General features: G+C 33.5%; 1 protein-coding gene across 1 annotated transcript; it reads right to left on the bottom strand.

Annotated features, from left to right (window-relative positions):
* Nucleotides 1-1132: 1132 nt before the first annotated feature.
* ORC4 (origin recognition complex subunit 4) lies at nucleotides 1133-11568 on the bottom strand. The gene is made up of 16 exons (XM_007028390.3): nucleotides 11054-11568; nucleotides 10836-10926; nucleotides 10664-10720; nucleotides 10049-10096; nucleotides 8145-8195; nucleotides 8021-8064; nucleotides 7868-7931; nucleotides 7606-7692; nucleotides 5313-5404; nucleotides 5143-5224; nucleotides 3638-3723; nucleotides 3393-3502; nucleotides 1937-2029; nucleotides 1792-1853; nucleotides 1526-1669; nucleotides 1133-1325 (listed from the first exon to the last, which is right to left on the bottom strand). Exons 1-16 carry the CDS (start codon nucleotides 11173-11175, stop codon nucleotides 1296-1298), a joined length of 1263 nt encoding a protein of 420 aa, XP_007028452.3. The 5' UTR covers nucleotides 11176-11568; the 3' UTR covers nucleotides 1133-1295.
* Nucleotides 11569-14844: the final 3276 nt, after the last annotated feature.

Below are 14844 nucleotides of genomic sequence, written 5' to 3'. Positions count from 1 at the left end.
TTCTTGTAAATTTTTATATGATATCATCTTTTAAATAAAATTTTCAACAAATAACCAAGAATCCGGCAAATTCATGTTAAATTAATTAGAAAATAAATTTTTATTTTGTTAGTAATTTTGAAAATTATTTTGAAAAATTCCTAAAAAATTAAAAAGGGAAATGATTTTTTTTGAAAAAAAAATGAAAAAGAGACCAAAAAGATATTTTTTTGAAAAAAAAAATCTAAAGTAAAAAAGAAATATTTTTTATTTTTAAAAGTTTAGGGTAAATTATTAAGTGGAAATAATTTTATAATTTTAAAAATTATGAGCATAAAAAAGGATATCTTCTATTTTTTCAAAATTTCTAAATATATTTTTTATTTTATGGATTTTATAATATTTTATATTTTCTTGAAAAGAAAAACTATTTCTATTTCTTATTGTTCTAGAATTTTTTTTAAACAATTAAAAATTATTTTTGGGTTTTCTCAAATTTTTTTGAATTTCTAAATATAAAAAATTATTTTTATGTTTTTGAAAATTTATAGCTTTTTTCCAAAAATTTTAAATTATTTTTAATTTTTTAATTCTTAAAATGATAAAAATTAAGATTTGAAATTTTATTGATTGATTTGTCTATTGTTTTTATATGAATTGTAACTGTTATACTTGATTATATTTATTATTGATATATTTAAATTCATCAAAAAATTATTATATTAATTCATCATACACGACTTCTTTTATCTGTTTATAGTACTTGAAAATGTCAAATCACGAAAAATAAATTACGTTAAAAGATATTTTTGATATTTTTTCAAATAAAGACAAAAATATCAAATCAAATTTGATAACGTTACTTGCTTTTTTAGTGCAATCACATTATCTTACGTTGATTGACTTGTTTCAAAATAAACACTGTAATATACTTTAATTGAGCACATTGCAAAGAATGTGAAAGCACAATCCTCACCAAGTGCTTCAGTAAGAAAATACTCAATACTCGTGAATATAAAGGACACAAAAGGTGGAGGACAAACAATTTTATGTTATTAATTTAGATGCAGTCGTAATAATTTAACATTGGATTGCAATAGAAGAAAAAAGAAAGATTTCAAAAGTGTGACATCCTTCACATATGAAGTGCATCTTGGCCGGTAGAAAAGTATTTCTTTCTTTTATATCTAAAAAGAAATGGTGGAATTGACCCATCAAAATGCAGCAGAGGGCAGATTCCATATTTCTTTTGACCGTACATATGGGGCAGTTAATAGGCAGCCAATATTTCCTCTCAACCATATTACTTTCAAGTTTTACCGCGCAATTAATTTAAGGAGGATGGCCTACAAAACAATCAGAGCACCCTGATCACAAACTTTGAAACAGTCAATGAATTTTCAAGGCATTGCAGAAAGTAAAATGTTGCAAAAACAGAAGCCAAATGGATAAGTCACGATGCTCCAAGTGAGTTCTAGCAGGTCCAAAGATGGATGACGTAAAACATGACACACTTTATGTAATAAATGTTATGAGAGTAACTTACAGGACATGAACGATATGACTTCAGCCCATGATATAGTTCAGCTGGTGAAATTAGAAGCTTTACGGGGCGAAATTCAACAGATTGATTATGTCCTCTATTGTCTGTAAAACTAATTAATTCACGTTGTAGAAGGTGTTCAAATGCCTGCAAAAATTAGAAGGAAACCTCATCAAACACATGGCATGAGACTAAGTGGACGGAATACCAAATCGCAGTAGTACATTTTGCCTTCCATTTAGAAGGTCATTTAAGAGAACAATACACACCCTTAGACAAACATTTCCTGCGTAATTGTCAGATGTCTGGAAATCATGTATGCTCTTGTATTCTGACACATAGGAAATATGTGTTAAGTAAATAACATCTTAATGATAGTAATTGAAAAATAACACCGAAACAAGCGAAATGAACCTGTCATCACTGAATTGAAGTTATACGAGTTCTGCTCCTTAACTTCCAACCTTTTCATGCATACTAACAGATAGAGTTCCAATATGGAGCAATCTGCTTAAAAAAGTAGAATGTGCATTCAAGATTGTCATGCTTCCAATAAAATTAAATAAATCAAAGATGAATAATTTATCATCTTATCATGATTTTGCCACTGAACATGAATGAAGAAGTGGCATTGTTTTTAAAACTTCTTAAGATCGTGTCAAATGTCAGAAATTCAAATCATCAACAAAAATTTAAAGATGACTACAACCACAGATTTACAAATATCATAGAATTTTGCAACAACAGTCTGCCAAAAACCATCAATACTCTCCAATGCTGTCAGATAATCAACCAGGTAGCTAAAACTTTAAAGGTGAATTAGTACAATAAAAAGATTTAATGAAATCATAACAGTTTGCAACAATACTCTGCTGAAAACCATCAGTCTGAGACAAAGTACCCAAAGGAAGTTGAACCATTAGGACTTCTGAAGACTATTTATTTTATAAGATAGTGTGTTCTTTGAACATCTAAATATAAATATCAACCAGAGAAACACCAAGCTAGAAGTTAGAAATTTTAGCTAAAAAAAAAAAAGGCTAGCAGTTCAAGGTGAAGCTTTTGTGACCCCATGGCAGTTCGCTTCAAACTTTCTCAAACATGAGTCAACAAGAAGTGAATGAGGCAGAATTGAAACTAGAATCTCATGTTCATGCACCCAAACACAAGTTAAAAATATAATGAGAAGATAGTCAGAGTGCAAAACGCCACATGTTTGAGTTTCAGTAGACAAAGACTATACTTTACACCAGATTGGCACAACTTTAAGAAACAGAAAGGAGACAATTTTGACCTTACACATGTAACAACCTCACCCAAGCGCCATTGGCCTATTAACTTTTCAAGTTTAAACCATGTAACCTTCAAAAAGCTTAAACTCAAGTTGCTAGCAATGATTGACTTGAACCCTTATATTGTTTTTAATAATCACACTCACTTTAGATGTGGGATGAGGTATTACAATCTCACCCATTCAAATCCTTGATGTCCTCATCAAGACCATACAACATAATCACAATTAAGGCCATGTCCATAGAACCAAATCTCACTAGCAAAATGTGAAAACCTACACCGTGTTGGCATATGCTTTCATACCAATTGTAACAACTAAAGCCCAAGCACAATTGACCCAACAACTTTTCAAACCTAAACCACATGACTCTCAAAAGCTTAAGCTCAAGTTGCTAGTAGGAATTGACTTGGAACCTTATATTATACGGGTCTTAATAATTAAGCTCACATCATATATGTGAAGAGGTATTACAACAAAGCACACTACTCCTGGGGAGGAATTGTTAAATATTCAAAACATGTAAACAAAACAAAATACCACACCAATATATAGGAAAGACTATTTAAGTCCTCATACCTTTTATACATTCTGACTTTGGCTGCCGCTGAGTGCTGGAAAGTGCAGTTTTGAAGTTCTCAAGTGAAAGGAATCCAACATCCAGATCCATATACGAAACAGCTTGAAATCTAGAATCAATTTGATGATCATAGCATTTGATTATAAAACATTGTATTTTTTTTTTGGATCATTATACGTTGTAATTGTAATAGCTGACATTTATATAACATTCTATAGTCCCAGACGCAAGAAGAGAAACTTACAGAAACCTCATTAATTGACCAATTGTGGAATTGAAACTCAAATAGGTATTAATTAGTTCTTTGAATCTCTCATCTGCTAAAACATTCTGTAAGATGTCAAGGAATTCATACCCAGTCTGGAAGAAAAGATCCTTGGAAACATACAAGTAAGAAAAAGCATAATCTCAACAACTTTTAAGAATGCATGATCATTTAATGTATGCTTTTCATTATCTTTTCCTTTTGCAATTGCAGAAAGCAATAACCCCACCCCACACCACCCGGCACAAGACACACACACACACACATAAAGAGGCTCCTTGGATGGGTCAAAACTTAGTTGCCAAGGCCATATTTATATTAATCACAATTTCTTTCAATAAAATTTATGATTAAGTTTGGGTTGAGAAGCAGAATATTTACATATATACCAGAGGGCAGCCTAAATGCACAAGGCTCTGCATAGAAAGGTCATATCTATGCAGCCTTACCCCCTACTTTTTGGAGACCTGTTTTTGTACAAAATATAAAACAAAGCCAATAAAATTAGTCAGACGATAGTGTCACAGTTGTTGATGACTAGTGTGAATGTAATCTTGTTTAGTTTATGGAAAGACTGACATGAGAGAGTTACAACATAGCAAAGGAAGAAAAGGAAAATAAGAAAGAACAAGAGAGCTCATCTGCTCCTAAAACTCATAAGATAGCAATATGACGAATTGGATCTATACAACTCAAGTTTTATAAGCAATTGCAATGATTTTGAGGGATAGAAAAGTTGGGAAAAAGTTGGTATATTAGTTACCAGGATTGCTATCACTTTTGTATCTCCAGCTAGCTGATCTTAAAACCCTTTTGGTTCTTAGTCAATCTCCGTAGTTCTAGGCTAGCATTCAGCCCATAATTGTTACCAAAATTATAGTAACAAAGGAATTGCATGTTCCCTGGAAACTCATGCAGGACATTCTACCATCTGAGGTAAATCAGCAGCGATAATAACTCCTATAAAACTTGATTATGTTGATAATTGACAATGCTAGCATTAATATTATACTTTGAATTGCAACTCAAAGCTAGAAACAAGAACACAATGAAGTGCTATACTTTGAAGTGCAGTTGAGTTTATGTGGAAAAATACAAAGAATGAAGGATGGTCTATCTATTATATATTATTTTATTTGACAATCAAACATACACGTATCTTCATATGCTCACTGTCTCCATAAGTTGTATACCGTAAAACCATTTCATTTATATATTCATCCCGATAGTTCTGGATATATTTTATGAAGCTCTTAAGAATGAACCATGAGCTTGTATTATTCTTACCAGTCAGTTTAAACTTAAATTAAGGCAACTTAGAAGGTCATCAAAATTATATCCTAAAAGCCACTTGAAACTTCTTAAACGCAGTTCCAGGCAACCATTATAAGTACATTCAATAATGAACCTTTTTCCCCCTTTAAATGGCTATAATGTACTGTTATCAATCATCCCATTAAGCAAAAGTTTCAGGGAAAGGATACTTTAAGCCTTCCATTAAATTCAACAGTGTAGCTGTGGGGAAGGCTTGAATCCTTAGGCAATGATAAAATGTGCTCCAAGAATCTGCAAAGCCAAAATGGGCAACAGATAAGGTTGTCCTTTCTTAAACATAAGTCACATGATCTCCATCTTTAGGCAATAGAAAAACCACCTTTCTGTGTCTTCTTTAGATGGAGGAAGAAACAGCAGCTTTCTGTGTGAAAAACGAGATCTCACTCTTTTTTCAAGAAGCTGATCAACATCCTACATGGCATGTATTAAATTTTAAGGGCTCTAAAAAGGTAAATAAATCATAGTTATGCAAATTGCATGTTTATGTACTCAATCCACCAAAGAAGCTATGCATCAGTTTTTGATTTTTTTTTTTTTGGGTAAGTCAAAAAAATTTTATATAAAACTCTGCAAAATAAAAATCGCAAAAGAGAATACATCACTAAAGGAACAAACTAAGTAAACACGTGAGCAACAAACATAAAGAGAAAGGTCAACAATTTATAATTTTCTCAACATCAAACTGGTGGACATAGCTATGAATTCAATTCTATTAACTTCTCAAATTCTTCTCAGAAGGCTTCCTTCTTCTCGAGAACTTTACTTTAAAGATTCTACAATTGCGTTCTATCCAGATAGGATAAACAGAAGCAATAAAGTGCTCTTCCTGATAATTTGATTTAATTTGTTATAAGAATAATTAATGGGGAACCACTTGGTTTTTGGCTTCAAGGAAGTGCTTTTTCATCAATATTGCAGTCCCTTAGCATGGCTTTCCAAACTTTAGCAATAAAGAGGGAAGTCAAAACAGATAATTCAAAATTTCTTGGTGATTGTAAGAGAAAAAATTTGAGATGTCTGAAGTCTACCTTTCCATCAATAAATCCTTTGTTTGAAGTTTCCATTAGCAGGCAACAATAAAATAAAAAAAAAATTCTTTGCCATATAATATTTGAAGCATACCATCTTGCAGCACTGAGGCTTAGTAGCTTTCTGTCTAGTGCACTCCCAACTCCCAAGCTTCACCGATTCTAAAACCTCCTATATTCTTTGGCAACCATCCTTGAATGCTCACATTCATGACAGTTTCCCAAACTTACCCAATATTTGAATTTATAGCTATATGAAAGAACAATTTTCCAAATATTTGGTGGCAAATCAGCTTCTTGGATATCAGTTCCATACTTTTGAGTCATAGAGCCACCTGGCAGTCTTTTCCATTTATTTAAAACTTTATAATAGTTATTTGAGTGTCAACTTTAAGGATAACGATTCAAAGAACAAAATTTGCTTGCTTTTAAGACTAATTATGTGTCGAAGACAATCATGTTTTATTTGTCAAGCCAGTAGCCACTTGTCCTCACTCACAACCATTGCCTCAGCCTCTCTTGACTGAAGTTATTTGAGGTAGTTAACTGGAAACCAAAGAAAAGTCAAGAAGATAGAAACAATGGCAACAAAATGAGTTCTTCATGGGAACTCTGACTCCGAGTGTTTTATTGAAATTCAACTCTGATTATATAAGTAATGCTTAGCAAATCTATAGAATGCTATCCTCATACTAGACAGCATTAACCAAAATGATTGATAACTACAACCTAAAAACAATTAATAAGACAGAGATAAGTCTGAAATATTTCAAGAATTTATTCATCAAAAAGAAAGATTGCACAAAGATAAAAATACTAATATCATCAGATAAAATTTCAAGCTGTGGCACATAACACAATGATATGCATTTTTTTTTATCAAGAGTAAATTGCACTCAAATCCTTGAATTTTGACACTAATACACTCAAGGATATTAGTTTGAAATATATACATCCCGCCCCAATGTTATGAGAGTCCAATGATAATAATTTCATATGCATTTATTCATTTATAGGTTTGATACTGATTTGAGCTTTTTCATAAGGAAACAAGGAAAAAGCTCTAGGTACATCTCCACTTATAGTTCAGCAGATTAGAGAGAAATGAAATGAGAGTTAAGCAATCAGTCAGCCAATCAAACCATCCTGTTTTCTTTTTGTTTTGAAAAAAAAAGGATTGCTTGTGTTTCTTTTTCAAGAACTAAAGAATGAATTGTTGAAACTTGAAAATGGTTTTCTGGTTAGTATTTGGTTGGTAATTATTTTTGAAAAGCATTATTAGCTTATAATTTTATTTAGATATTTGATTTGCATTTAAATATGAGTTTTCATATTTCTAAAAAAATAATTTTCATCATTAATTACCTTTTTTTCCCATTTTAAGATAATATGGATAAGGGTGTTTTAGTCAGTCTACAATTACTGTTAACACCATTTGCTTCCATGGAGTGGGATGTAAATTTTTCAGACAGTATCCTTGAGTGTATTTAGAGTCAAAACGTAAGTACTTGAGTATAATTTACTCTTTTTATTATCATAAATGCTGTAAACAAGAAAAAATAAATAAAAACATTTCAAACTTACCAGTCGACAGCTCACGCCAATGACAACAGCTTGTGATGTCACGGACTGCATTGCATCTAGCAAGCTATAAAGTAATCTTTGTTTTGCCTGCAAAAATCAATTGGAAAAAGGTAAAAAAACTGTTTAATCGCTTGATTCAAAGATTTCAAACCTAACTTGTTCCTAAAAGCAATCACTAATATGTTCTGTATGGCCCACATGCTTAATAAAAAGAGAGCTTTTACATGGCATATTATGAAAAAAACAAATGGAAGATCCTTACCTGAGCAAACAGATCAAACTCATCAAGCACAAAAATAATTGTTTTATGTGCCAATCCACATTCCCTGACAACGATGAATGCTATCAGTTTTAAAGATTTTTAAAATATATTCTTTAAAAGAAAAAAAAAATCAGACAAACCTGGCAAACTCACCTTAACATTGCTATCAAGAACTGGGAGTTATCATCAAATGATGCCTACAGAAATCATCTCATAATCAGTATATCAATTTTATTAGAAATGCATCATAGTGACCTCAAATCAATATCCACAGTACCACTTTTGAGAACAAAAGTTGATGCTCCATGCATAACTGTCGAGCAATTTCCTGAAAGACAGATAACCATGACAAATATAAAAAAGGGCATTACCATGATAATTTTAAGACAAACTATTTGATCGGTAAGAGACAAAGAAGGATATTGTTTTTGAACAAAAAATACATTAAATAATGTTAATGAGACGTGGCAAGATTATGTGTAAAGATGTATAGAAAAGAAACATATAAGCTTAGCTAGTAATTTTATCTTGCTAACTAGCATAAGACCAGACCCAGTAATTTTCCAATTATGAGTAGTTCGTCTATACTCAGAACTTATTTGAGTCACTCATCAATCAGTCACTATGTGAACATTTTATATTATATTTCTTTGATGTTTTATGATTAGCTAAAGTCTAGGCCATTATAATTTCCATTAGATGCACCTTTAGATACAGAGAGTTGTGGTATTGCTTATGCACAAACTTGCTAATGATTTGTACTGACTTCTCATTGTTGCCTCCAAAAGTAACAACCAAGGATCCATCTGCTGTTCAGTAATTCCGCCATTCATATAGGAGAATTGTTGTAAGAATATCTCGAGTCCAATAAATTTGTGCAAACAACTGTGAAACATGTATCTATTAGTAAATTGCAGCCATAGTCCCCAAAGGTTGAGTCACATATCATATTGGTCCTCGCAATTCAAAAAGTCAAATATTTGTCACTATACTTCTAACATTATAACTAAAATGTTCTTCTGTCAACTCAACTGTTGAGAGCCAGCTAGCAACACGTGTGCCATGTGTCAGTTGATGTGTACAAAAATTACTTTGTTGAAAATATTTATTTGCCAACCTCTGCATCGCCTGGTGGCAACCACAATCGTTAGTGAGGCATGGTAGGCCTCTATTTTAGGGGAAAAAAAAGTAAGATTTTAATATTATAATTTAAATTGATATTATGAAAAATGTTACTATAAATAATATCTTACAATAACTAATATTAATAGAAAATGGATGATAATCTTTTAATATTATAATTTATATTTATATTTTAATAAAATTTATAAGTGTTTTTCCTTTTTCTTCTCTTTCCTCTCCCTTTGTTCCCACCAACCAGAGGCCAACCAACCACTGGGAAGGGGCCAAATTGGACCTCCCAATTCCAATGCCAGGTAGCTGGAGCAAGGCACCTCCTAGCATTGCCAGACATGGTACAGGGAGAGATTGGGCTCCCCCCACCCCCCTCCCCTCAATCTGGTGTGAGGGGGAGGCTAATCCAGCCCTATCCACCATCTAAAAACGCTGGAATCCAATGATCACATCTCTCCATTCTTCTCCCCCCTCTGCCCATTCTCTTACAAATTCCCTCTCTCTGCCAAAATTCTTATAAAAAAGAGAAATTAATTGTCAAAAATAATCCAAAAAACCAGTTTAAAATGCTACAAATAACCCCAAAATCAACCCACAAACCTAAAATTTGCCCAAAACAATTTCAAAAATGCCATTCATGTCTAAAACAAAATTGGGAATTTTTTCCCCAGCTAAGCATTTTTATACACATTGGAATAACTGAGTTGATAGAAACACTAATGACAGGACCTTCTAATTATAAGGGTGGAAGTAAATATGAGACTTTGGAGGGACTAATATGATATGTGACCCAAACTTTGGGAACTACTGGTGCAATTTACTCTGTATCTGTCTTTAACAGAATATGTAGTTTATTTGACCAGCAATTATACTTCATAAGAAAGTATATGTTGTGCATGAAATCAAGTGTAGCAAGAGATAAAAGCATACCAAATAGCACAAGTTAAACATGCATAACAAGCAAAATTTGGTAGTTAAGAATTCAAGATCAAGTAATAAAATATAACAGAGAATAATGTGGGAGGAGGAAAATTATGAGATATTCACCTTTAGTGCACAATTGTCATCACCATGCAAAAGGCCATTCAATCTAATCTGCACCATGAAGCAGACGATAAGATAAGATGAGAGCACAATTTCAATGAATATATATACATATATCAAAGCATTGTGTCTTTATAACACTTTAAAGCACGCTACAACAAGAGCAGATAATAACTCACTGGGTTGGCAGTATACTATACATAAACACACAAGCATACACGCTATTACAATTGACACACATAACCCTTCATGGAAATGAAAATCCTAATATGATGTATATAGTCAAAGCACCAGGTACATGAACAACTTGCATTTATTTGACCTGTACCAAAGACACTTACTCTACCCACTAAAATTCTCTCTCCTTCCTCACTTCCTCAAAATTTGAACGGAGGATTAGTTTCACAAACAAACACATCCAATCAAGTCCAAATTCCGAGCAATATCCAAAACATAAATATGTCGAGTCAAACTATTCAAAATGTATTTCCTCATTTTCTAACAGACTAGATCAATTTAAAATTCCATCCTTTTCACTACCACGACAGTCTCATGAACATTCCTTCCTAAAACCAAAGAAAAGAAAATAAACTAAGAAATTAAGGAGCACAGCCATACCACAGATATTGCTTCAGGATACTGTTGTAAAAGATCGCTGAGAACAAGTTCCAAAACCTAACAACACGGGAAGAAGTCTAAAAAGTTTAGAAATAATTTTTTTTAGAAAAACATGTTCTGTAAAACAATGCAGGGAAGAAAAAGAAAAGCTTAATCAAAGATGATGGCATACCGCCACTTTCCCAGACCCACGAGGACCAAGAAGCAAAATCGAATTGTTGCATGCTTCGGTGATTGAACTCGATATTATAAACTTTAACTTGCTGCAAGATAAAAATTGAAACAAAAGAAAAAGAGTGAAAATAAAAAAGGTGGTATTAGTATTATTTATTTAAGTGAGCATTTCCGAAAATGGAAGCTGAGAAAATGAGAGAAAGAAGGAGAAGGGACCTGTAGTTGCTGTCAGGAGAATCGGAGAGGGGTTTGAAGACGAAATTAGGGTTAGAGAGTCGAGTTCGAAGGAGATTTAGGGCTTTCTGTGAAGGATTTTCTTTCTCTTTTTCTCTCCCCATTGGCTTTGTCGGTTCACCAGAACGCACTGAGACTGAGAGAGAAATTAAAGCAAGGGTGAGAATGGGATAGTCAAAGTAGTATGATTACGTAAAACTCCTAACCGAAGCTATGCCAGCTTGAGGAATCAGATTTTCATAATTCTAAATTGAGGTTCCACCATATACTTTTAAATTGATGATCAGATTTTCAGGAAAGGGAGGAGTTTTGGGGTTTTAGGAGCAAAGACTACAGGAAATTAAAGATGAGGGAGAGCCTAGCGCCGTTGGAAATCAACGGCGACGGCGCCGGAGCTGAGAAGAGAAAGGGAGATTGAGGGAGAAAGTGAAGTTTTCGAAGAGGGAAAAGTAAGGGAACAGAGAAGTGGGCTCCCGCCATTTGCCCAAAATTTTGTCTGGGCTTTCCCTTGCGAAGCCCAGATAACGAAATTGGAACCGTAGCGTACGAGGGAGCCCTGTGGCATGTTGGCGTTCAAAGGGGACAGCGTATGTTGGAAAACGATGTCGTTTTCTCCAGATTTGGCATGTTCTTGCTTCATAGGGAGAGCGTGTGTTGAAAAACGATAATATTTCATTTTCATAATATGTATACTTGTTTTCGAGAGCATTTTTCCTGGAGCTGTAACACTTCTCTTTCCTATTAGTGATTGATCAAAATGTGATGAGATTTTGGGACATACCTCAAAAGTCTACCGAATTTAATGAAGGCATTGAACTTTTACATGTTGTTTTAGTTTGCAACAATAACGGATTTGAGCTTGATATGAATTAAATGAAAATATTTAATGCATGTTAGAAAAAGGAGTAAAGGATACCCAACTCGAATCGAGTGAACAAATTGGTTTGATATTACTCTTATGTTTATGTTATTAATATGAGACATAATGCTTAAATAAGCTCCTAAATTATTTTAAAAAATTCAAATAAACTTTTATTCTTTTATTGCATCCAATCAAGTTCTTATATTTTTATTTTAGGTCAAATTAGCCCGTATAATGATTAACTAATAGCCATTTGTTAAAATGCCACTTGTTATTTTATATATGCATGGCATTAATATGACATTGATCGAAAGGTGAAAAATACCATATCATTATATTATCATGTTAAATTAACATGTCACATCATCATTAATTATAATATATCAACATAACACATCATCATTAATTATTATATATTAGTATGCCACGTTAGTGCCGCACAATATAAAATGACAAATGACATTTTAATCAAGTTAATCATTAATTATAAAGATTTATTTGACTCAAAATAAAAGTATAAAAACTTGATTGAACGCAATAAAAATATAAAGACTTTTGAATCTTTTTAATTAGTTTAGAAGCTTTTTTAAATATTATGCCTTAATATTCTTACAAGTAACGTTATCATTCTTAACTCTTACGACTCTATATTTTATTGAACTTTGAGTTTATGTCACTCAAAATAAATTTTGGAGTAAATTTCAATGGATATGGTAGTTCTTCTCTTACACTAGTATTTTCTTAAGGTTGGTGACTTTTTTGAGCAAGAGTTCATGCTCATCATTAACTCCATCATCTTGACCAATCAATCTCTCATTTCCTCCTAACTTTTCTCCATTTTATCCACTCGAGATGATTGTTCATCTTTCATGACTTTGGCCTGCAAGCGAGTACTATATATGTGACAATTGAACTGTTTTGGCATTTTCGATGGCCGAGTATCATGAGCCAACCTTTATATAAGGCCATAATAAGGTATAATTGTCTAGGAAACAAAGTTGCCTTAAGGGGAAATGTCTACATTTCAAATAACATAATGGTATTTAGTAGCATGCTTATAAAAACTTAAGACTTTAAGGGGAAGACCCTTAGGGAAAAAAGTGTCCCCATTTCACGCCTTGTAATGGTTCTTGGTGCCTCAGATGTAAAAGCTTGTTAGCTCTTTATAGGGGTTGAGTAGTTGGGGGATTATTGGGCTGTCACACTAGTTAAGCTATGTTTGTAGCTAACCATCTAAGGCTACCCCTATGGCCCAACAATGGCACGGTTGCACTCTCAGGCCTTTCATACTTCTTTTCAATATTAATAAAACGTTTTTCTTTTATGTAAAACTACTAGTTACGTATATGACATTCACTATACCCTATGATTTTGCTATTGCATTTCGTAAACTAACTCATGGCTATAAATGTTGTTTACTCAAATATAATTGAGTTTTTGGCAGGCTTATGTTAAAGCGTCCACTTAAGCGTCGTGTAGGCTATTGTGTACTTAACTAAAAAAGGCATAGTCTATGATAGTTGGTATCAAAGTATCCGCGAGACGTGATAAGCGAAAAAGCAAGCATGGTGACAACATGAAGCACACTAAAGGACCATCAGAGAATTAAGGAGCTAGAAGCTGCGATGGTTGCGGTAAAGGCTCAGATGGTCCTGCTTAAGTGAATAAGCAAGATTAAGGCAACCTAACAAGAGCTATCTAATATAATAAATACCTTGAGTGATGAGACCAGTGATGTAGTTAGTACTCTCCCAAGTAAGTTTAGAAAATTAAAAGGTCTGGTAAATCTTTTGGTGATTGTTGCAGGCAATACCAATGCAAACTTAAGAGATAAGGGAAAAGAGCCAAAGTGCCTAAGCTTAAGAGTTACGAAAGGGCCAGAGATGCGAAAGAATTGGAGAACTTTCTCTTTTGATATAGACCAGTACTTCCAAGTTGTACGCACAAAGTCAAAAGAAAACAAGGTGAAGTATTAGGGACATGACCGAAAAAGACAATTCTATTTTCTCGATAGTCTAAAACCATGGGCTAAAATAAAATTACAATGACAGAAGGTGCAGGATGTGACTTTGGCGATGGTAGTTGTTGAACATCTTACTGATTATAGTGATAGCTCAAATAAGAGAAAAGACCCTCCACCAAGGAAAAGTTGCTCTAACTCTAACAATAGGGCCAAATTTGCTAAAGTTAGTAGACCCTCAAATGAGGGAGGTGAAAAAAGACCACCCTCTAAAAACATTCCCCAACCAAGGACAAATAGCTCATGAAGCTTCAAACCACAACTCCTCATATTTTACTTTCTATGCAATGAACCTCATCTAGTAGTCAAGTGCCCACATCGTGTTGCCCTCAATGCAATATGTATAGCTAATCTCGAGACAACTCAGCCCTACCCCCCAATAAAGGAAGTCGACGAAGAGTTGACACGAATAGGTTCAATTCATTTCCTTAACACCTTCCAAGTGCAATTGGACAAGATGAAAAAGGAGCTCCAACAGGGTCTCATCTACGTGGATATAGTGTTGAATGGAAAAAGACCAAAGTTATGCTCAACATGGGGGCTTCAAGCACCTTCATCACCGTGGGAGAGGCCAAAAGGAGTGGTCTCATGGTTAAGATAGATTTTGGGCAAATGAAAGCAGTCAACTCACTAGCCTGAGTTATTATTAGGAACTCAAAAGATGAAAGAACGAAGATCAACTATTGAAAAGGTGGCGTAAACTTCACGGTTACCACTATAGATGACTTTCATGTTATTCTTGGCTTAGACTTTGTCACAGCCCAAATTTCGAGCTTTGACCAGCACATGGGCTCAGTGGGCATAGCCCACTAGGCCCAAGCAAGCCTCTTTATGAGATTATGTTCCTCATTCCATCCATCATCTTTAAAACCATGTGTTGTAACTCTCAAT

The sequence above is a fragment of the Theobroma cacao genome, chromosome 5 (assembly GCF_053813885.1).
Source record: "Theobroma cacao isolate CCN51 chromosome 5, ASM5381388v1, whole genome shotgun sequence".
Taxonomy (NCBI): domain Eukaryota; kingdom Viridiplantae; phylum Streptophyta; class Magnoliopsida; order Malvales; family Malvaceae; genus Theobroma; species Theobroma cacao.
The sequence above is the reverse complement of the archived record's forward strand: the minus strand, read 5'-3'. Positions and strand labels throughout refer to the sequence as shown.

Coding starts and splice junctions, on each gene's coding strand:
- ORC4 (XM_007028390.3), bottom strand. CDS start 11,175: ATGGGGAGAGAAAAAGAGAAAGAAAATCCTTCACAGAAAGCCCTAAAT. Junction 2,030..3,392: donor AAAGTCAGAATGTATAAAAG/GTATGAGGACTT, acceptor TTTTTTAAGCAG/ATTGCTCCATATTGGAACTC. Junction 1,854..1,936: donor CTTCAATTCAGTGATGACAG/GTTCATTTCGCT, acceptor CCTATGTGTCAG/AATACAAGAGCATACATGAT.